Genomic DNA, 23075 nt, shown 5'->3' with positions numbered 1-23075 from the left:
TCAAAATGCCTTGTGTACCTGTGGAGCTATATAAAATAAAGTAAAATATATGTAATAGACAAGTAGTATGCCAAGATCACCTACAGCCTAGCTATTATGTTAACAAATTCTCATCTATCCAGCTAAAACGTCAACTCAGAGTAAAACAACAGTCTTTAAAAGGGGAAAATTTGAGTAGCCCACTTCCACGAATTGCTCAGTATCTGACCTTTTAAATACCTAATCCTGTCATATCTAAGAGAGGAACAAAATACATCACAAAAATATTTGCAAGAAATAACTCCAAATTTTGGGGGTGGATCTCACTTAAAAATCCCTTCTTTTTTTTTTCCGCACTGCCCTAAAGCTGATAGCATTGGTCTTTCACGTTCTTGACGAGAGATAAAGATGAATGGAAAAGTCATGTCTGGATCAGACTTTTATTTATGATCTCGTAAATTCAGGAGTATGCACATGCATGATTTGCTTCTGGTCTCATCTCAAAATGAAAAAATGAACGATGAAAGACCACCCTGAGGGCCTAAGGAAACACACATGAAAAAAGAATTTATCTAAAGAGGTATGTATTTCTGGAGGAAAAAGTTGATAGTATGAATTTTGTATCAGATCTTTACTTCATAGACAGCGCTACATAAAATATTGTTGTCCAGATCACTGCTGGTTTAACAACTCTTCTGTCAATCTTTTGTATGGAATAATCTTGTTGAGAAAATATTATTACCATGTGTTAGAAGACAGATTTCATTTCATCTTTGTTGTGTATGTATCCAACCATTAGATGGTACTCCAGATAATGCTCTTCAAAGCCAGATTTTCATAAGCACTGTATAAACTATCTCCTTGAAAACACCTGCACACGTTAACACCAAACAGTGGCTTGATCAAAAATAATACATAATGCAAAGTAATTTCTTTATCCTTTAATTTTTATCAAAAAAAATCCAATAATTAATTTCACTGACCAAGAAGATTACTGACAATTGAACATTTAGTTTCCACCTAATTGGCAGAAAGATTATCTCCTAATGCAGAACAGATAATCATAATTTCAGACTCCAGTGAATTTTTCCCCTCATGGATTTTTCTAGTCTGCAGACAAACTCTTGAGGATCTTTTCAGTGCAGTCAAGTAAGCCAATACCAGAGGCAATCCCTAAAGGCTTGATGAGTGTGTCACTTGTTGCCATTCACCCTCCATTCGCTGTAGATTGTGGCCAATACTCCCTATCATTATCCCCTAAAAATAGATATTACAGCAGCAAAGTGATGACAGGCATCAGCACACAGCAGATAAGTCACTTTTCTCTTCAGGTTTCTTTGCTTCAGACACTGCATTGGACTCTCATCTTCAACACATTAATCTACAAATATTCAGAAACACTTTTGAAATATTTTTCATTCTTACTGAATGAGTGACGTTTAGATCTCAAACTATTTTTCTCCTACCTTTCTGAAGGGGATTGGATTATTCTTCATCTTGATCTTACCATAAGAATTATTAAAAGCTATTTCCACAGTGCTTTAAGCTAAATACATTATTTTACTAAAATTCTCTAGCTAAGAAAGATTAGTTTGAAACCCTAATTCAGGAAAACATTTCCTTTTTTAGAGTGTCTAAATGCTTACATTTCTAAACTAGAACTGAGCTTTAATCTGTTTTTTAAGCATATTCTTTAATCAAGAGCTAGAAAAACCCGCACATAATTTATCTTCCATTGAAAGCAGAAAATTATGTGTTAGTAATAGTAAAGAGAATAAACTATGAAAAATTCCTGCAAGTTGGTATTCAAAAGAGATTTGAAAGCAGGGAGAAGGAAAAGACAGTTTGTAGGGGAGAAAAAGAAAAAAAACCCATACCCAAAACATCACAAAGAAGGGATTATTAAATGAAGTGAGTGGAAAAAATCAGTCTTACAAAGAAAAGTAGGAACCGATCTCATTTACTTCTTCACTTGCTCGTCTGTGGTGTATTCTATTCCAGCAAGAGCATGGGGAGAACATGTCTACGATGTCTGAGCAAAATCCCACGAATATCCAGAATGAAGCTCATTTTCACTTCAACATGGACTCCACGGACAACTCGCAAGGTACAGCCTTCTGCTGAGGGACACTGAAGTTCCCCAACGGTAAAAGAACTTCCTAGGACCTCTGTGCTCACTGCACTGCAAATTTACTGCCCCACTCTTTACCATTAATGCAAGAACAGAGTGTCTGATTTCCATTTTGTAATCAAAACTATAAATCAGCTTTTGGTAGTCATCAATAACACCACCAGCAGAGTGAGAAAAATTTTAAATGTCATTTTAACACAGTCCTTATTAAAAGCAATAGTGAAATAACCTTTTCTCTGGAAATCTCAACTGGCTTAGATGCTCTGCCTCTCAGAGCATGACATTCTCTGCTCGTGCCTTGACAATCTTCAAAAGAAAATAAAAATCAAAAAGATACAGCACCGCAAATCTGTCCCCTCTCTGCATACAATACATACAATGGTTTCCCTGCTGCTGTGTTCACGCCGTCCCAGAAGAATCAGGATGGCAGGACGTTCAGCAAGAATGTATGTGCTCATTTCTCAAATTAGTTCCTACTTACTGAGCTGCTGCCTTGCAAAAAGAGACTTTTTCAGTGACGCCGACCAAATTACAGTGAGTGACAGAAAGAAAGTCTGAACTACACACAGCTGATCCATGCAAGTTTTGGCAAAGTCAAAAAACTTGGAGAACTGATGAAAGCATTTCAAAAGTGTGGAGAACTATGGAGTACCACAGCAAAGAACACACAGAATGTATCTTTAAATTTGCCACAGCCTTCAGTTAAAAAAGAAAAAGCTAGATAGCCACCGCACTTATGCCAGTAATACTGGCTTATGCTCTATGACATGCTATGACATAGATGGAGGGAATTTGATGTCAGAAATGAATTTACAACACTTGGAATTCCTTAGAAAACAAATTTTCTTCCACATGAAGTTCATAGAGCTACAGCAAAACAGCTGCTATGCCACATGAAATGGTTCTTTTCCTTCTATTAAGCATGATTTAAATGATTTATTCAATTATTACTTTTGTATTCAAAGATGGCTTATTTTCATGCAGATTTATGTCCCGTTATGCATAGAGGACATACTTAATTGTCCTGAAACAACTGCAAATTTAATTAAAGTTTGCCATTCCAAGCATAAAATAGATTAAAGAAAATGCTGACAACAGTAAAATAAATATTCAACTATTTAATTTAACTCAACATTTATTTTTAATCCAAACATCAAACTAACCTTGTTTCTAATTCCAATTTTATGACAAAATGTCTTGAAGAAACATTTGTCTCTCTTTTTCTCCGATCTGTTCAGCTGAAACACACCAGCTTATTTATAAATCTGTTCCAGCTGTATTACTGTATGTCACAAAGAACACAGATTAATGCATGTAAACAACCATTATAATTTTAAAAACCCAAAGCCTTGACAGTCCACAAAAGCAGAAATCCCATCAAATACTTTACAGTGCAATTATATACCTAAATCTTAACAATGAAGGAAAATTAAGGGGCAAACATAGGTAGTAAATTCCAGGGGTCTCTGGCAATTTGCAGCAGATGGAGAGATCAACTAAATGCTTACAACAAGTTCTTTGCAGTTCCTTGTACTGGGTATTATTAAAGACTCAAGCATGTATTGTAACACAGGACAATAAGCAAATCCTCAGTTTCATAAAAAGTTACACTTCAATGAGATATGAGGAAAGAATCTGGCTTGATTCTACTGAAACTAACTTGAAAGTCTCCAATTAAGTTCTGCCATTTAATTGTAATTTTATAGGCAATAAATATAATAATTTATAGTTAACAGCCGGGGAAAGGAGTAAGGTAGACAGGTGGATTTCCTCTCATCCAGACCCAATAAGTCTGTCTCTGACTGAGAGGAAAAAAAAAAAAATAAATATGAACAGGCCCAAGAAGAATGAACACTAGCTTGATTCTTCATGTTATTTGGAAGCATTAGTTATGTAGAAGTACAGAGGCTTTTCAAGGCATTGTGCACCTTTTCCCCAGGAGATTTTGAGAAAACAGCAGTGCCTCACCAGCCTAAGAAGTATCTCAAGAATCAGAACATTTGGAACCTAACAGGCTTTTTTACCATGTGCTCACAACAGTATTTTTTTGTTACTTCTGAGAGAATTAGCTCATACTCTTCTCGATTATTTTCCTTTCCACCCTAAGCAACAGATTTTCTCAGGAGGTAAGGGACTTCAACAGCATTATTATTATTAACATCTGACAACATCCAGCTATGAACCAATTTTAGCACCGTCACCACACTTCCAGAGGACACAACCACCACAGTACACTTCTGGTTTGAAAGCCATGAGCGCAGCTGGAGCACTCAAGAGCGAGCATCACAAGACTCATCCAAAGTCATCCAGGACTGCCACCATAAACTGCTTGCCAAACCCTGTTCATGTCTCATTTTAATTACTTTTTGTCGATCTACATGAACAAAGGAAACTGCTACATGCAGAATGTAAATGATGCACACCTCATCCCTCCACGTAACTACCAGCAACTGGACTGTAAAAGGAAGATTTTTTTTTTTTTTCTTCAACAAAACGAAGAATGAAATACAAAAAGGGAGTTCTCCTGCAAAGTAATATATTCAGCATGCATCGAGAGCTCTTTGATTGTCAGTGGACCATCTACACTGTGGGGCAGGGATTCACCCCTGATGGCACTACATTTAGATGTAATAAAGTGTGATGGATATTTTCATGTTTTGCTGTTTTTCTGTATCAGCTATATATGCAGCTATTACAAAAATCCCAAACAAACAAACCTATCCAAAATGAAAATTTCAGTAGATCAAATGAGAAAATTACATTAGTATAAGGAATTATTAAACTCTTTCACACAAAATGAAGCAATCAAGAAGGGAAACAGCAAGGAGCAAATATTTTTCAGACAGGAATAAAACTGGAACACTCCACAAAAAAATACTGAACAGCATCTCTTTCTTGGTTTATTGGTTGACACATACCATAGAAAGAACTTCACCCAGAATCCACTAGAATTGGCAGAAGAAAACCTACTTGGATCTAGTCCCAAGTATACGTATCATTTTACAACAGTTTTGGAATATTTTCGACAAGCTTTCAGCACATTTTCCAGTTTGCAGATATAATTATTAAAGCTGCAGGTATGTTACCAGGAGGTCAGAAAGGTTTGTATATTGACCTGGCAATGAATATTGTATTGTTCTAAGAACTTTAATCCACAACACACAGCTATTGTCTTACCAGTTACCAACACAAAACAATAAGTAAACTACTATACTATAGTAATCTTTTCTCTTTTCTGAACATTGACTTCTGATATTAAGGTGCTACGGTTTAACCTCAGTTGGCAATAAAGAACCATACAGCTGCTCTCTCACTCTTCCTCCCTCCCCGGTGGGATGGGGAAGAGAATCAGAAGGAAAAGACAAAACTGATAGGTTGTGATAAAAACAGTTTCACAGAATGGCAAAGAGAGAAGAAAATAACAACAATACTGATAAAAAGAATATACAGCATGCAATGTTCTCACCACGCAAGGCTCACCTTACTCCTGAGTAGCAAACCCCCACCTTCAACCACTCCCCTCTTAAATACTGAGCCTGATGTCACACAGTATAGAATATCTCATCTGATTGGCTGGTTTGGGTCAGCCCAACCAGTTTCTTGTGAAAATTAACCCTATCCCAGCTGAACCCAGGACATTAGGTCCAAGGTATTTGTAAATGTTACTGTTCCAAAATTAAAAAAAAAGCAGAAAAAACAACCCAAACTTGCTTGAATAACCCTTGAGCCTATCAATCCAGAACTACTCTGTAATAAATAATGGTTCATATTTCAATAGTACTTTTTATACAAACACCAATATGAACAGAGGAAATTCATTAAACCATTTTCATTTTTGTTTGTATTCAAAGATTTATTTTAGAAAACTCTATATGATATGATTGATCGAAACTCTTTGACAACATGATAGCCTACAAAATCTCTAAATACTAAGCCAAAGAATACACTGCATTATATAGTGCAAGAGACCTTCAGACGACCAGGTTTCAGACTACTGAAGCCAACAATAAAACTTTCATGGCATGAATCACCCTTTTTTTTAGCATAGTCCATAAATGACCTGTACAGCTGTTTAAAACAGGAAGGAATATCAGACTTTCACATAATCAGCTAGTGACAGAACAGTTTCAGGGTTACGAAGCCTCTGCTACAAGAACCAGCACGACATTTCAGAGGAGCCATGGCAATTTACCTCAACAGAGAACCCTGCAGTATTTCTGTACACACTTAAATACATACTTCACCATCATTTCATCAGAAGGTTTTGGGAAGAGAAATCAAGTACATGAATCATATTATATGATGTGGAATCGTAGATGAAACAGACAAAAGAACAAGGGTTTCAGAGTTTTAATTCAGGAGCTCTTTAATTATGAATAGTTCGCTCACCTGTTTAACATCATATGCAAGAAGAACAAATCTTAAGTCCGGTGAAACTGAGTATCTTGATGCTTTGAATGTTACCTAAAATGAAGTAATAATAAAAGTGAGTTTTCAACATTAAGGGTTATTTTTTCCAAATTTTCTTACAGTTAATTTAAGAACTTCCCATTCGTAAGACAGATCTGGTTTAGAACACCTATGCCATTTTCACAAAAGAAGGACTCAAATAATTCTTAATCTAATTTGCTGGTATCAGTACAAAGGCAACAGGTGAATCTGTCTTCAGCACTAAATACCAATTAAGAAGCTGATGAGTTTTTATCATGATCACAAGCACTAAGCTCAAGGATAACAACTAGAATCAATTCATTTACAGAGGATGAAAGAAGACACTTTGGTTGGTGCGCACCTCAGGAATGATTATAAGGGAGATTCATCACTGGGTTAGGCTTAAAGACAACATACAAGAAAAAGAAGAGGTGTGCACTATGTATCTACTGCTTTTCTTTTAACGCCACATACATAAACATTTTGCAAGACAACATAAAACTCTTTCTTATAAGAAAGAAAATGATTAGTGGAGAGTAAAGTGAAACATAAGATAGCATTATAAAACTAATATTGCTTTCTATCTGTCCAAGATTACATGACACCCAATTGAATTCAGGGCTGTAATTTAATCAAGAGGTAATGTTGATATCAGAAAGAATTTAATGCATCTAACGTATGAGGAAGATAAGAATGTGCTTTAAAGGGCACTGAAGGAAATAATTTTAAATGAATCCCAAGACATCTATCTGCAGAATGAAAGGAAAAGTGTGAAGAAGTGAAAAACGCAGATAAGAATAGAAAAAGTAGGACAGAAAAAATAACAGAACTGCAAAGGTACAAGACAAAAGAAAATGAACAGCTATGCAGAACAAGATCTAGCCACTGTTCAAAGGAAGACTTTCCCTTATTTTGCTTAAGCGTCCTGTTCTGTTTAGCTTAATCTCACCGCTGAACCAATGAATTCAACAGGAATTTAAGGTACACTAAAGCTGGTCTTCCAGTAAACTGAGAAGACGCTATGTTGTGATATACAGATTAAACTCAGGTTCCTAGGTAATATAATTACAATCAAAGTATCCAAAGAAATCAAAGGGAAAATAGTTTTGAAGATAAACTGTGTACCAATTTGATGCAAGAGCATGACAGTATCAGAAGCTGGAAGATAAATCTGCAGTCTTGAAGAAAGAAGAGGAAAAAAAAAACTAAAAGCATCCCATTGTATCTACAAAGCGTTCAAAACAGATTCCTACTGTGCTCAAACTAGCTCTTGTAAGTTAACCATCTTTAAGCAGAGACTATGGTAATGTTAATCTATGAATAACATTCCCTTTTATGGCACATGACTGAAAACATTTTTAGATGTGAAATTTCTCTGCTTCCTAGCAGTTTTTTAATTATTGTCCCACTGCCTCAGTCTTCAGCAATATATAACCCAGGCAGCTTTCCAAATTCATTCTCAGGGAGCGTGGTCCTTATCATTTCATGCATTTAGTAAGAATCCTCAGTGACTGATTAAGCCACCACAAAAGTAATCATGCCCTTAATGCAAAGACCTGAGTAGCTCAGCTGCAAACTATTAGCAGTTCGAGGCAACACCAGCAAGAGCTACTAACATATTTTATACCAAAGTGGAGACTCTTCTGGACTTGGGATTGAAAAACGCTTAAATCCGACTGAAGATTACCTTGTTCATTCAGCTTGTACTCACCTGCAAAATTCTGTTTGCCTCCAGAAATGCTTCAGACATGTGGTGTAACGTGCAATGCCAATAACTTATAATCTCTTGATTGCAGGTAACAGTTTTGGCAAAATAGTTTTCTTTTTGATGGTACAAGGCATTATTCTTATTAAAAGGAGCCTAAAGCTGTTTCACACTTTTTCATGTTTCACTTAAGAAACATGAAAATAAAATTTAGACCAGCAGAAATTATACGTTCATTGCCAAAGCTGAGAGCAATGCTGATTTCTTTAGATTATCATAAAAGCATAATTATCCTATTTGTTGTATTTACAATCAAGCCTTTAAGGAAATATATGTTTAATTCTAACAGAATTTCAGAGAGATTTAAGTGACTTAAAGTCATCAGAAGTGACTTAAATTTCCTTAAGAGATTTGTTTGGGGTTTTTTTTGGTAAATGCACAATTCTGGCAATAAATTCAGAAAATGTCTCCTTGTATGCACAGAAGAAGCCCTTTTAGATTAACAACAGGAAAAAAAAATCACCTGACTTATTCCTCCTGCCTGATGTTGCAAGTAAGCTCACAATCTGTGAGTTCACTAGAACAGAAGTCAGATTTTGGTGTCTCCCCATGAACATCTCTAAAGTATTTCATCAACCAACAGATGCCCAGCTGCATGACTCAGGAGATGACATCAGCTGGTGATGGGCTTAAAAGAAAGTTTCGGTCCCTGCTGTAGGAGGTGAGATGTATGCCACTCGAGCCCGTGGGAGATTGCCTGTTGGGACATTCACTACAGGGAGTTGATATATTTATTAACGAAAAAGAAGTTTGTGAAGACTCTGACCCCATGGGTTTGTTCTCTTCTCAGGAGAACACATTTTTGAGTTTTAAAGAAAATGTGGGAAAAATATTGGAAACACTGGGAATTTAAAAACCTCAGGTGTCTTGTTATGAAAAATCTGGAGGATGCTTGTTCCGCTATCGTGTCTGCATATCTGCAACTTTTCAAGCTTCTTGCTTTGTCAGGAGCTGTCGAGCCTCTGTTCAGGAAGACAGACCTAAACGCAGCCCCTTATGACTATGCCTCTATGGTTTATCTGTGCTTGATCTCTAGGAAATGTAGCTCTGGACAAATAAGCTCTCAAACAGGGAGAAATATAGCTGGCTAATTAGGCACGGTCCCTGGATGCAGAAGCTTCCCCCTGCATCACTGCACAGTATCAACTAGTTAGGAGACCAGGGGTAATACAACACCGTGCTGCACTGAGCACTCCATACACACCCTTATCCCCTTTGAACACCACAACAGAGGAACAGCAGAAGAGAAGGAAAAAGGGAATGTAATTTCCTTATGTCCCTAATGCTTGTCAGTTCTACCTAGCTACATCAAGACTTACAATCCCTACGAAAATCATCAGGTGTATGCAGCTGGAAACCACTCTGACTAGATAAATTGCTGGAATCCCTAAATCAGTTACATTTCACACTATTCAATTATTCTGTGCCAAAAAAAAATTTTTTAAACACCTCTACACTGTCTTCCCTTCTTAATTCACAGATCTGTCATCCATTTTTCCTATATTGCTGAATTTGACATCATTTCACTTTTTCAGACATGAAAGAACGATCCTATATTTCATCTTGCATTCTTCACCACAGCCAAAACCCACTGACTGTATAATTAGGTCTAACCACATTAAACATTGCATTTCTAGGTTTCTTCAAAGTACCTCATGTGATAAGAGTTTTAATTCTTCTCCTGACAGTGATGCATGATGTGACAATCCCATGGACAAGCCCTGACTGCTAGGCTCACTGTTGCCCACAGATCACAAGGGTAAAAGCCAAATGGAGGCAAAAGGACACAGTGCATTTAAACAGCCTTTTGCCCTTCAGCTTTCTTCTCTCATCCACATTCCAACTACGTCTTGCTAAACACAGTTTTGCGTGAAAAGAAAAGATGATGAGAACAGCTTGAGACAGTAAGAGTGAAAGCAAAAGAAAAGGCAATTCTGCAACAAACATACATAAGGGACACTCCCCCCCACAACTGGCTTTTCTTCCACCTTTCCATATCGATGATTAAAATGGAAAACAATTTTTGATGAACAATATATTCTCATTTGATTTCCAATGTCAATATTTTGCCCTAATGATTTTTTTTTAAATTTTGCATTTTATTTGTGCTTTGCTGTTAACAGAAATGCCTGTTATGACTGTGTTTAAGAGAAGCTTTAGGCTGGGTTTAGCTTCAGCATCCTCAGCAAGAACCTCTCAGTATCAGCTCCTTTTTATTTCTTCTATTTTCTTAAAGCCTAGTTCCGAGTTATTGACACACTAGTTACTACATTCATCTTTGCTCTGTTCTTTCACCTACTATAATATGTTGGTTTTACTGTTTTGGTGGATTTTAACTACTATAACATTTAAATCCGTGCTTTATTTATAGTCTTTCAAAAATATGGCATTGAGTAAACAGAAAATACCTGTAAGAGTCTAGCCCAGAGTTGTAAGAATATATCCTTGTCAATTGTCAAACACTTTATAGTACTCTTTTTTTCATAGTTTCAGTTGGATAGTTTTAAGGGAAATAACACATCACAATTAAAACCAATTAGAGGAAATTTTCACTTCTCTAGAATTTACTTATTTGCTGTTGTTTGGTTTTTTCCCTTTAGTTTTACCCCTTCTTCTGTTCCAGTTTCTTGTACTTCTGTTTTCCTAGAAACTTACATCTTCCACAATCCCATTATTTATCCTTCTCCAATTATTGATTAATGCTCACTTAACACACATTTAGGCTTTAAAAATTTTTGTTATTCATCCAGCATAAAATATTTCCATACCTCTAGCCTGCTACTTTAAAGCTTGGTGGCAATACTATTATTTAGGAAATTATACATGTCTCTATAACACATACCTACATCTGTATCAGAATTTTAACTTCATGGTATAGCTGAACATCGATGTATGGGAGTTCATTAGCATTCACAGGTTTTCAGTGCAGCTCCTCAGAGAAGCATTGACCTAATGGCAATGCATAAGAGGAATCAGATGGGACAGAATTACACTAGCTGCAAAATGAGAAGGCATTTGGCACGCAGCAGTTTCCTCGGGTGGTACCAGTAATCAAGGGAACAATGGGATTTTCCTTCCATTATCGCTGCTGCTACTGAAAGGAGAAGATGGATCACGGGGAGGTTAGATGAGAGAGCAGCTGAGAGTGGAGCCTAGCAGAAGAGCAAGCCTCATAGCAGTAAGAGCGGCAGACCTCAGAGAAGAGGGTCAGGTTGTAATTAGGAAAATACATGATAATTAGAATATTGAAAAACTTAAGATTTCCAAGGTTACATTTCTTAATGCACTATTTCTTGTGTCACCTGAGCATTTAATCTAGATCCAAAAACACTGCAATACTATGTGCTGTAACTGTTAACACTCAGGTTTCCTATCCAGCGCAGAAGATGAATGAGCCTCAAAACATGATCTAAGCTGAACTCTACCCTACGGACAATGGCTATCTTGGATGAGTGGTTCTCAGAAACACAAACCAAATCCCCCAAACCCACCTGAAACTCCTTATGTAGCCCCAAGATACACACACATCAGGAGGTGACTGTAGGAACAAGAAAGGCACCAACAGACTTGTGCAGCTCACAGGAGCATTGCACCTTTGCCTCCCTAGCAGAAAATAAGCCTCATCATGATTCATGAGCCAAGGCTACTCCTGCTCTGCTCACCCCTCTGATGCCATCCCCTAATTAGCAGGCAGCAAGAAGTAATCCTTCTCTCTCCATCCTTGTGTAAAGATGGCCCACAGTAATACGACAATACAACAATACTCTCGGGTATACTCCCGGCAAGCCTCTGGAAACAGGTTTGCAACTGATTTGTTTGCTGTGCACCAGGATGCAGTTCCCCCTTGAGCTTGAAAAGCCTTTCCTTGTGGAAAGGCACCAAAATCAAGGGGTGAGCAAGTCAGATATTGCTGGCTTTAAGAAGAGTCCAAATCATGCAGCGGGGGCGAAGCTGTTGTAAATACAAGGCCCTGTTCTAGAGTTTCCAAACTGAAAACAATTATACATCTGTCATTGGGCACTGCAAACAAATCAATAGACACTTGTTTGATGATTCAAAATATATCCCATCATCTACACTCGAAAGGCTTAAGGAGTCACGCGAGATTCATTTCTGCGCCAGGATCCTGGACTGAGTGTTCGTTAGGGTGTACGTGTGGCATCCGAATAATTTTGCGTACATCCACCACAAGAGCAGTGGAACTGAGGGCTAACAAACAGCAGTCTTAACACTTTCATAATTATTACAGCTTTTTTTAAGAGGGTGAAATGAAGGCAAAATTTCTAAAGGCTTCTTTCAGAGGATTCAGCACTTTTGGAAAGTACTACAACAGAACACACAGTCCCTACACGCGTTTTCTCTCATCTCTGTGTTTGCTTTCTTCATTTTGTTTTGGATTTAAGGACTGTAAAACAGACCAGAGAGGCTGAGCTAGAAGCATGATAAGGGACCAGATGGACAACCCCCCCCTGAGCAAAAGAAACCATGTGGTCCTCCATGCGCTCTTCTCCAGCTTAGCCAGATCCTGTGGCTGGGTTGTGCGTGAACCGGCAACCTGCTCTTAGTGACTTTACGTAACAGCTGACGGCCAGAGGTATAAATAAAATGCTTGTTAAACACTGAAATTACTTGGATAAATGTGGCATAATGTCAACTTGTTTTGGAACTATAATGTGTAATAAAGTATTGCTAAATGCTGAAAAACTGGTAGGCATGTCACTTACGATCATGGTGACAGGCACCTCAGATAGACGATAGAGAACATATTGTAATCGCATGTCGAGGCAGCATCGCAAACATCAGGATGCCACACAGTGATTAATGTCTAGGGCTTTTTTTGGCTCCATTTAATAGAAGACTTGCCCAGCCTCCAGCTGTTAGCATTTATATGCCACTGGCTCAGAATATTAACTGTTTATTAGATAGCATAAACAGGATGGACTACACGAATACACCCAGAGGACAAATATGTACTAGAAAACGTCTTTAAATTATGATCTCCAGAGATGCCGACAGATATTCTTTCTGCTTTACAAGCTACTTTTTTCACTTCTGTCACTGTATTTGTTATCCATAACATTGCTTTGCTGATAGTTTAATTATATAAAGGCCAGATTGTTATACTAATAGACTGATTGTAGAAAAGGATTATATTTGAAAATGACAAATGAAGTGCAGTAATTTCTTATACTTCTGAATAAAACCTAATGAAATTGGAAAAAATTAAATTCAGGAATTTTGGATAGATAGTTCTGTGTGGAAGAGAAATGGGCATCTTAGAATGACAAAACACTAGTCTTTCTTCTTTCCAGGTACATGACTATTTTTAAAGGTATTTTTTACAGTTATGGGTTTTGTAAATCTTTTATATATATAACATATATGTTTTCAAAAAAACCCGCAGTCTACTTTTCTGCTGATACACGTCTAGAGCATAGCAGCTCTTCAGTAGGGCTGACTTGTAAACAATAAGCAACACAAAGAAGAATAAAAGAAATGTACTTTGCACAAAAATGGCAGTCTCTAAAATGCAAAAGAAGAGCCAGTGCTCTGTACATAGTGGGAGACTGCTTCAGGGAATTAGTACTGAGGAAAAAAGAAAATCTCTTTCGAGCTGCTGGTTTAAACACAGCCCAATCAACAGTGACGAGTCATTATTAGCCCCTTCCCTCTGCGCAACGAGTTTATCATGGCAGTTCAATTTTCAATGGACAGTTATCAACATTACTAAGAAAATCCTGCCACTTCTGCGGGCTGCTTGAGCAGAGAGGCAAACAGGAGAGGGAGCGTAGATTGGAAACAGACTAATAACTCCCATCAAAAGGTGACTCTTCCATGACTAAAACCCTTTGATAGGGAAGAAGGAGAGAACCTGCGTTGCCACTGCTTATGTTGGGTCTGTGCTGTATTTTTTATTAATACAAGACAGCTCTGCAGAGTCATTAAACCAGCACCATTCTAATTATGCACCGGTGATAAAGCAGATGTGACATTGAGCGAGGAAAATGTTTGATTAATGGTCCAGGTGTCTAACTTTGGACAGTACGTTTAGCAGTGTGAATTTGGGGACACTGGAGCTTAGAACAGGACAGCTTTTGATTTCAGCCACACAGTCTGCCCCTGTAAAATTACGATCTCCTGTTAGGATTGCTGGCCACCTTGTCAACAGACAACTCAGAACAGCAACATTTCCCATTGCTCTCTGCCAAATATACACCAGGAAACTTTCTGAGTCTTCTGTTCTGTTTTCAGCTTTTTGTTCTACTTCTATATGAATAGTCGTTGCTGGATTCCACTTTATTTAACTCTAACACTCTAAGCTTTTGACTGTGTACAGAGAGGAGCTTCGCAGGAAAAAACACGCTTCTGTTTTTGTTTGTCTCTGTTCCATACATAATTTTTAAATAGTTGCTTGAATATTACCCATTTTGGATCAGTTTCCCACATTTCTAATTAAGAGTAGATATCTAGTGTCTAGAGCTTTCCCAGTCTGCGTGACTTAAGGATAAATCAGTTCCATAAAAAGCCCAGAGAAGAGGAACTTTGTGAAAAGAGGCAACACTCGCAGTGTGCAGCAGCCTGTCCGTACTGATCCATCATTAGCTGGCAAGACTGGCTTCGCCTAGTGGCCCGAGTAGCTTGTCATGCTGGCATTGCGCTTGACATCACACGAGCCAAATACCTGCAGCCAAAAGTGGATTAAACCACCTGTGAGGAAACTCAAGTCTTATCATTACAGTCAAGTTTTATAGCTAGGGATGTCCAAGCAGCTTCTTGCATTCAAGTTAGACACTAAAGGCATACATAGCCCTGACACAGTTAATCCTCTACTTACCCAGCCAAGCGCTCCCACACACATACACAGAGGCAAAATGCTTCCACAACGCTTTGTGGATTGCACTTTACAGAAATTCACCTTTTCACCCACTTTTAATTGTGCCTGCCAGCCTTTTCTGGGCTAAGAGGTACCCTGAGGCACATCCCAGCATACGGAAGGGTGCAGCTTACAGACAGGGAGCCTCACACACATGCCATTCAAATAAAATTCTCTTCTCCCTTCTCCTTCATCTTTACATTGACCTAGGAACTCAGTGTCAGCTTCTTTTTCCTGAACTTCTACTCTCCTCTTCCTAGTTCCAGGAGTTAGAAGAAAAGGTCACCAGGGGCTTTATGCTTTAAAAGGAGAAATCTGTATCAGCAAAGGCCAGAAACAGACCAGGAATAAAGTCAGCCTTTGCCAAAGACCGCTGATGAAAATGAGTCACACTTTTGGTTCTACAGGTGCAAAAGATTTTACTAAATTAAAAATACAGGGATTAACAATAACAGCCAGTGGTCTGTATGGAGTATTTATGAGGAAAGATTGACAAACCATTAATTTATGCTGCAAAACCCTGATAAACAAGAATTACAGGGTAGGATATAAGTGGTATCACCAAGAATAACAGCACCGAGGAAAAGAAAAGAAAACATAGACTAAGGCATTTAAGCATTTCTTAGCAATTACTGCTAGTTAGAAACATACGCAAACCACTCATGTATATACTATTTACTCGTCAGGAGGAATAATCCCCAACCATCTAGTTTGCCATTAAAGAGCAGAGGAACAAGTAAGATAGAGATTAACAGGACTACGAAATACGTTTTTCTTTGCATATTTAATTGCTTGAAGGAAAATCTGCATATGATTCTAGAACACTTTTCCCCTTTTCTAATAAGGAAAAGCTCTCAACATTTTGAGTAGCATTGCCTCATTTTATGATATCTCTTTTTTATAATAGACATCAAGTAGATTCACCAGCACATATGCCAGGCATGATCCTTAAAATGGCCTGAACAAAGCATGGACTGCAGCCAACAACATATCCTCCAACATCTTGGTTATTTACATGTAGGTTGAATAAAACAACAAATAACTTCAGCTAGAAATCGTGCACCGAGAGAGGAATGAATTATACTTTGCATTTATATATAATCTGGTCTAAGTTATAAACATATTTTCTGTAACCTTTAAATATTATACTCTCTTACTTCTGATGCAGGAAAAAAATGCTAGCAGACTTCCACTAAGAAATGAGTAAATAACAAATAATACTTACAAAAGTTGTATTTTCCAATAATAATGTAGTTGTATTTGTTTCTACATTCAGTTCAACAACGTGTCCATTCCTATTTCTATACACCACTGATGTATCTGCAACAACAAAGGTATTAAGTTAGCAAACACAGTGAGTAGTTAATACAACCTCTGTAGAGAAAACCAGCATATTAAAGTCATTAGAATATTTTTATTACAACACACAAACAAGACTGAGAGAAGAACTGCACTCACAATATCTAGTTTTGTTGACTTTCCTCACAAGCTTCAAAAATACCAATTTATGCCCTATACCATGTTCAACTCACTCAAAAATATGATTTAATTTAAATGGAAACATTTTCTGTGGCAAAAACATATCCAATGGGATTGCTATGAACAGTGACATCTTGAACATAAAACCGCTCTCACCTAGATATCTCTGTCGCTCTGACACTTTAAGGTCCAGCCATACTGACTATGAAAAAGGCCATATACAAAAGTAAAGTTTTGCAAAGAAAAAAAGCTTTTGCTGGACACCATATTCACGTATCTCTTTCAACGTGATTCGAACAAAACTTCTGTACTATTCTGTATCTCTGGTAACTGGATTGACAAAGATACATACCATATCTTAAGACAGTCCACGTCCTGTGTGATTAGTACTGAGCCACAGAATACCAGCTCCTCACATAAGCTGAACATTAGCACATGAGGGTTAAAGCTAAATAGGTCCAACTGCAGAACATTTAAAACACTGTGGGATGAGCTGTCGTAATTTTTCCCTTCTACCACTTACTTGATTTATGTTTCCATAAGAAAAGTAATTGATTACACCTGAACTAAAGAAAAAAAAAGAAATGAATTGTGGCTCCTGTGAAAAAGGCTTTGTGTCTGTCTGTATCAATACTCGCAAAATTACCAAGAAATACACAATTCCTACTTAAGCCTTTACTTAAAAAAAATTAGTTCCAAATTTCCCACTATTTCTAATAAGAGATTTAATAGACTGAGTGCTGATTCTTTCTTTTTATTTAAAACCCATGTAAGAGATTTATATTTACTCAAATGAAACTATTTTGTTATAAAAATGTAGAAAGCATAAGGAAAGTTTTAAATTAAGCCTAAAGGAAACACAAAAGAACTTTACTAATCCTCAATAATGTCTGAGAAATTCATTACAGATCCCTGAATTTTATGAAGTGGGAAGTAAACATGACTGGAGAAAAAGGTTATGCTATCATAAAAAATATGCTTCGCTTATTCAGAAAAATGTAGCTGTATTTTAATTGGCTCCATAGAAACTCTATATATACAGCACTAGTGAATGTCCTCTGGTATGTTCTGTAAAATTAATGAAGCCTCATTTGAAGAGCTTACTAAGCTGTTTTAAGATCACAGCTGGGAAATGGGGTGGGATTGATGGAGTTTAGGACAGTATTACCTGAGCTGTTGTTTGGGAAGGAAAATTAGATTGTGAAGTGTGGAATTAATAACAACTTCTTATAAAGACAAAGACTTCAAACATTCGTTCTGAATAAAAAGACATAACACTTTGTAGAAAGTTATTTTGGTTTCAGGTTACTGGCTAATACAGAACATAAAAGTTTTTGCAATTTCTTTTAGGGTTTTTCGCATGTATTCTTCCAGGTACACTAGCACTGAGAATCCCCAATGATGTTGTACCATGGTGCTAAGCAATATTATAGAAACAATAAAGTTGCCTGGCTAAGGAGCTCTCCCCAATTATGAGTAAACCTGAGTATGAGAAATGGCATGTATAATCGAGAGACATTGAACAGCTGTCAGCAACTAGCCACGTTCATTCCCCCTGCTTGAACAGTGCTCTGAGCACTGCATTTTTCATGCATAGGGGAGACTAACATGCTGCCCAAATCCAAACAGCAGTATCAGAACGTTAACTCCTTCTCAGTTACCTACTCTTCTACGTGCCATGTACATTTGGCCAACAGGATTTATAGCATCATGCCTCATTAACTAATCCTACCAAGAACATTCCAATCAAATAAAGAACTTTCCCTTAAAATTGCTAACAGGACCACAAGCGAAATACAGAGTCCTAGGGCTCTTCTTGCAAGTCATACACATGGTGTGAAACAGCATTTGGAACAGCAAATATTGTGAATGACATAAATGAAAGCCTTTGTTCTCAGGTTAGAAGAAAATGTATTCAAATGATCAGAACAGGAAACTGAGAGGCAGACCTCTTCAAAAGGCAGATTTTGCTGGACAATAATTATACCTCTCACTGAACTTGGGCTTTCAATCTCTGTATTGGATTCAGTAGTTAACCCCTGAAGTGCATAAATTAAACGAACACTTGCAAAATGAATGGAGATTCTCAGATAAAAGATTACATCAAAATACCATGCAACTGTTGAGCATAAGTACAGTCTTCAAAAGTAATCGTATTAATTTACACAGAAGTCTCATTCCAGTTAATAACTTGTCAGGCTGGATAATGTAATAGTTGATGGTCACACAAGACACTAATGACTTTTTTCATTGATAGCTCAAATGTAAATAACAGCCATAAACATACCTTTGTTTTGAAATTTTTGTTACCTAGGGTCAAAAAGTCTACAGAAGAAGATAATATCTAGTCCTTAACATTGTCTGTTCACAGAACTGATTGATTTATTGTGTTTATTGTCTCGGTGTCTTCATCACAAACAAGGGATCCCTGACACTTCACGAAGCCATTCAGAGAAGCAGAGTTCCTACTTCAAAAAAATTCTCATTTGATTTAAAACAAAGAGTAGTATTATGTAAAAACCTCTTGGTTGGGCACACATTGCAGCACTGAAGAGCCACATTATCCACCTAAGGGAATCACTAAAATAGAAAGCATTGTCTTGAGCAAAGGAGAAAGTGAGAAAACCTCTAGAAAGAACATGTGTTATCAAGTTACCAGCCCTGGATGATGTACACAAAACAGTCTTCAAAACAACTAATTGAAACTGTCCTACTTGAAACAGCTCTAAAATTTCTGAAAACCTTGGAAACTCAAGAGCATTGGATGACTGGTAAGTTTATTCTGTGCTACTAAAAGGTGAAGAAGACAACCAAGGGTCTGTACATAAGTTATCATGGCATCAGTCCCAAATAAAACAGTGGCACAATAAATCCATTATTCTTCCTACAAAATACTGGCTAGCAATATAATTGATACCTGATAGCATTTTATGGAACACAGATCTTGTTGAACAAAGTTTGACAGTGCTATATTTGATAGAGGCAACTATGCCGAAAGGGTGTATTGGGTTTTCTTCAAGGCATTTGATTTATTTTATGACATTGTGATTCCAAAGCTTATATTATACAGAAGTAAGGGGAAACATATTAGGAGGATTAGAAATAGTATCACTAAGAAAAATAAAGAGGAAAACGGGTCCTCCTACCAAGTGATCTGACTCACCTGGTTAACCGATCATTATTGTAGATGGGAGAGTGGAATTGAAAAGCAGTGATGGAAAGAAAAGCTTATGGGCTTATACAGATAAATACTATGCTACGTGTTCTCAGTGCAATATCATGGCAAAAAGGGTTGACGCAATTATTCAGCATAAATGGATCGCAAGTAAAAGTCCCAGGGTGATCTTCCCTCCACTTGCACCACTGGTGAGATTGCCACTATTGTAAAATGTCCAGTTCCTGGAATATACACTGCGAGAATGGGAATGGAGTAAAGAGAAGTGCTAAGAAATCAGCAGTGTAACTCTGGATCAGAAGGCAAACATAAAAATGCAAGGTTGGAATGGTTAAATTGATTCAGGTTAAAAAAGACAAAGTTCAAAAACATGTAGGTCATACATACATATATATACATACATATATGCACACACACAGTTAGGGAAAAGCTGACAACAGGTATGGATGTTGTGATGTGTGGAAGAGCTCAGCAAAGGAGATGACGGAATCACCAGCCCTGGGACATTCTTCCTTAAAGATACACTTTAGAGCTTATTGTCAAGAATTAGTTTAGTCTGCATGTGGGTAAAAACATAAAACATTGAGTTTGGATGGCTGTTGAGATCTCTTCTGGCCTGGAATCTGTGGATTTAGCTCCCTCTATTGATTTTCTCTTTGGGAGGAATCTTTGGGAATACAGGGGCTGTCAGCACAATGTAACTCCTGTTCATAGCTCTGTGCTAAAAGAATTTTAATAAAAATCTCAAACCTTGGGTTTTTTTAGTTGACTGCCTGTGGGATCAAGGTATATTTATATTTCCTTCTGATGCATGATTTGTCTCCTGTTTGTGCCTTCTACTCCCCTTTCCTACAAACCATCAAATACTGATCTCAGCTGCAGGTGGGACACTGGAGTTGGTTAGTGCTGCAGCCTCGTTCAGTGAATCCGCGTGGGTGTATGCCTGGTAGGATGCTCAAAGGCACAGCATGCAAATTCCACAAATCTCAGATGAGAATTTTTCCCCAGGCAGATAAAATGGACTACTGCTCTTTCTCCCCTCCTCTGCCTTACTGTGCAGCAGGTGGTTTAGTTTACCTGCTGAGACGGTTCGGGTACAGCTTACCAAATTGATTCACTAGATTGCAAGGAATTCAACAAAGATGGCCATAAATATCTTTCTTGTTCTCTGTGTTGCATCTATTTAAGGTTTTTCATCAGAACTGCAGTGTCTAGTTTAATTAAACTCAAAGGGTTTGTTAGAACACAAATTTAATGACTGTCAAAATAAGGTAACAAACTTAGCGATTCAGCAGTTACACTGATGATAGATAGAAAAAGGTATCATAGGCTCAGCTACTATTATAGATAACTATCTTTCGGAAGAATTTATTCCACCTTGATTTTGAACTTATTTCTAAACTTGACTCTGAGGGAGGCTGCCTAGAGGACACACAGCTCTGTAGACAGAACCTACTGCTAAACAGGTTCTCTACAACTTATTTCGCTTTCACAAAGAATACAACATTAAATAAATATTACATGAAAACAAACTTTTAAATCAAAATTCTTCCATTATTATTTTGGCATAATAATTTTACCTGAGTCAATAATGCAAGTACGCACCAGTACAGGCTCAGGGCTGACCCGCTGGTGAGCAGCTCTGCAGAGAGGGACCTGGGTGTCCTGGTGGATGACAAGTTGACCATGGGCCAGCAGTGTGCCCTGGTTGCCAAGAAGGCCAATGATCTCCTGGGGTGCATCAAGAGGAGTGTGGCCAGCAGGTCGAGGGAGGTTCTCCTCCCCCTCCACACTGCCCTGGTGAGGCCTCATCTAGAGTACTGTGTCCAGTTCTGGGCTCCCCAGTTCAAGAAAGATGAGGAGCTACTTGAGAGAGTCCAGCGGAGGGCTACAAGGATGATGAGGGGACTGGAGCATCTCTCCTACGAGGAAAGGCTGAGGGAGCTGGGCTTGTTCAGCCTGAAGAAGAGAGGGCTGAGGGGATCTTTTAAATGCTTATAAATATCTGAAGGGTGGGTGTCAGGAGGATGGGGCCAGACTCTTTTCAGTGGTGCCCAGTGACAGGACAAGGGGCAATGGGCACAAACTGAAGCACAGGCAGTTCCAGCTGAACATGAGGAAGAACATCTTTGCTCTGAGGGTGACAGAGCCCTGGAACAGGCTGCCCAGGGAGGGACTGTGGAATCTCCTTCTCTGGAGATATTCAAACCCTGCCGGGACACGGTCCTGTGCAGCCTGCTGTAGGTGACCCTGCTTCAGCAGGGGGGTTGGACTAGATGATCCACAGAGGTCCCTTCCAGCCCCTACTATTCTGTGATTCTGTATGACATTCTCTTACAGAATTATATCAGCTGTAGACCCAATAATAATTTATTTTATCATTGTGAGGCTAAGTGTCCAAATTCTTATGCTATTTTATGTTTTTAAAAGTCTTTTCATCATGTACTCTATCTCTAGGCAAAGAATGTGGAACATGTGTTCTGCTGAAATGATTAATCCACAAAATTTAAATAAGAGTTTGGATGTATAAATCAATATCATAAATATAGCCCTCTGATGCCACTATTTTATAAATATGGCATCAACATTATCTCAGATCTTTTTAAAATGAAAGCAGCATTTCATATAAATGGTTTTTCTAAGGCTATTGTTCCTGGTTTAGGTTCAACACTGGAAGAAGTTCTGCTCAGGATCAGGAAATGTTTTTTTTGTAGAAGATGCAGCTCTATACTGTACCTGGCCTAACATATGTTGTTGCAGGGAATGTCAAAGTACAGGCAAAATATCACAAAATGCAAAGAAATCAATGCAAAACTTTTCATATTTGACAAGCAGCGTGACTCCCATCAATTCTGCAATATTTCTTTATCCTCATTCGTTGAATTTACCCTAATTTATTGAATTGACAACACTGCAACGTCCTAAATGCTACAGAATTAAGTCACAGCACTTACTGTTCCAATTAGCTTCACACGGCATCATATATGTTCACATTATCTAAAAAAATTCAGGCCCTTTTAAATTCTAATGAAAAATTATGTAATATTTGGGTGGAAAAATGGACTAAATCCCACCCTGAATTACATCACCTTCACTGCAAAGCAAGCCTTGAATTGTGCTAATGTAAGAATTTCACCCAGGCCCTACATGGCCTCCAACCATCTGAAAGCAGGACACTGAAGGGTGGTGGTTTATCTGATGACTATAAACTCCAATTTCAATGTCACTGAACTTAAGCAAT

General features: G+C 37.8%; 1 protein-coding gene across 2 annotated transcripts in view; it reads right to left on the bottom strand.

Moving 5' to 3' along the window:
• DPP10 (dipeptidyl peptidase like 10) overlaps positions 1–23075 on the bottom strand; it is a 583710-nt gene that overhangs the window by 148831 nt on the left and 411804 nt on the right. For both annotated transcript variants that reach the window (XM_075430457.1, XM_075430456.1), the window contains exons 4-5: positions 16406–16500; positions 6500–6574 (exon numbers count right to left, since the gene is read on the bottom strand). In XM_075430457.1, the coding sequence (XP_075286572.1) occupies positions 6500–6574; positions 16406–16500 (170 nt within the window). The remainder of the gene's footprint in view (positions 1–6499; positions 6575–16405; positions 16501–23075) is intronic.

The sequence above is a fragment of the Opisthocomus hoazin genome, chromosome 9 (genome assembly GCF_030867145.1).
Source record: "Opisthocomus hoazin isolate bOpiHoa1 chromosome 9, bOpiHoa1.hap1, whole genome shotgun sequence".
Taxonomy (NCBI): domain Eukaryota; kingdom Metazoa; phylum Chordata; class Aves; order Opisthocomiformes; family Opisthocomidae; genus Opisthocomus; species Opisthocomus hoazin.
Note: the sequence above shows the minus strand (reverse complement) of the source record. Positions and strands in the feature narration are given on the sequence as shown.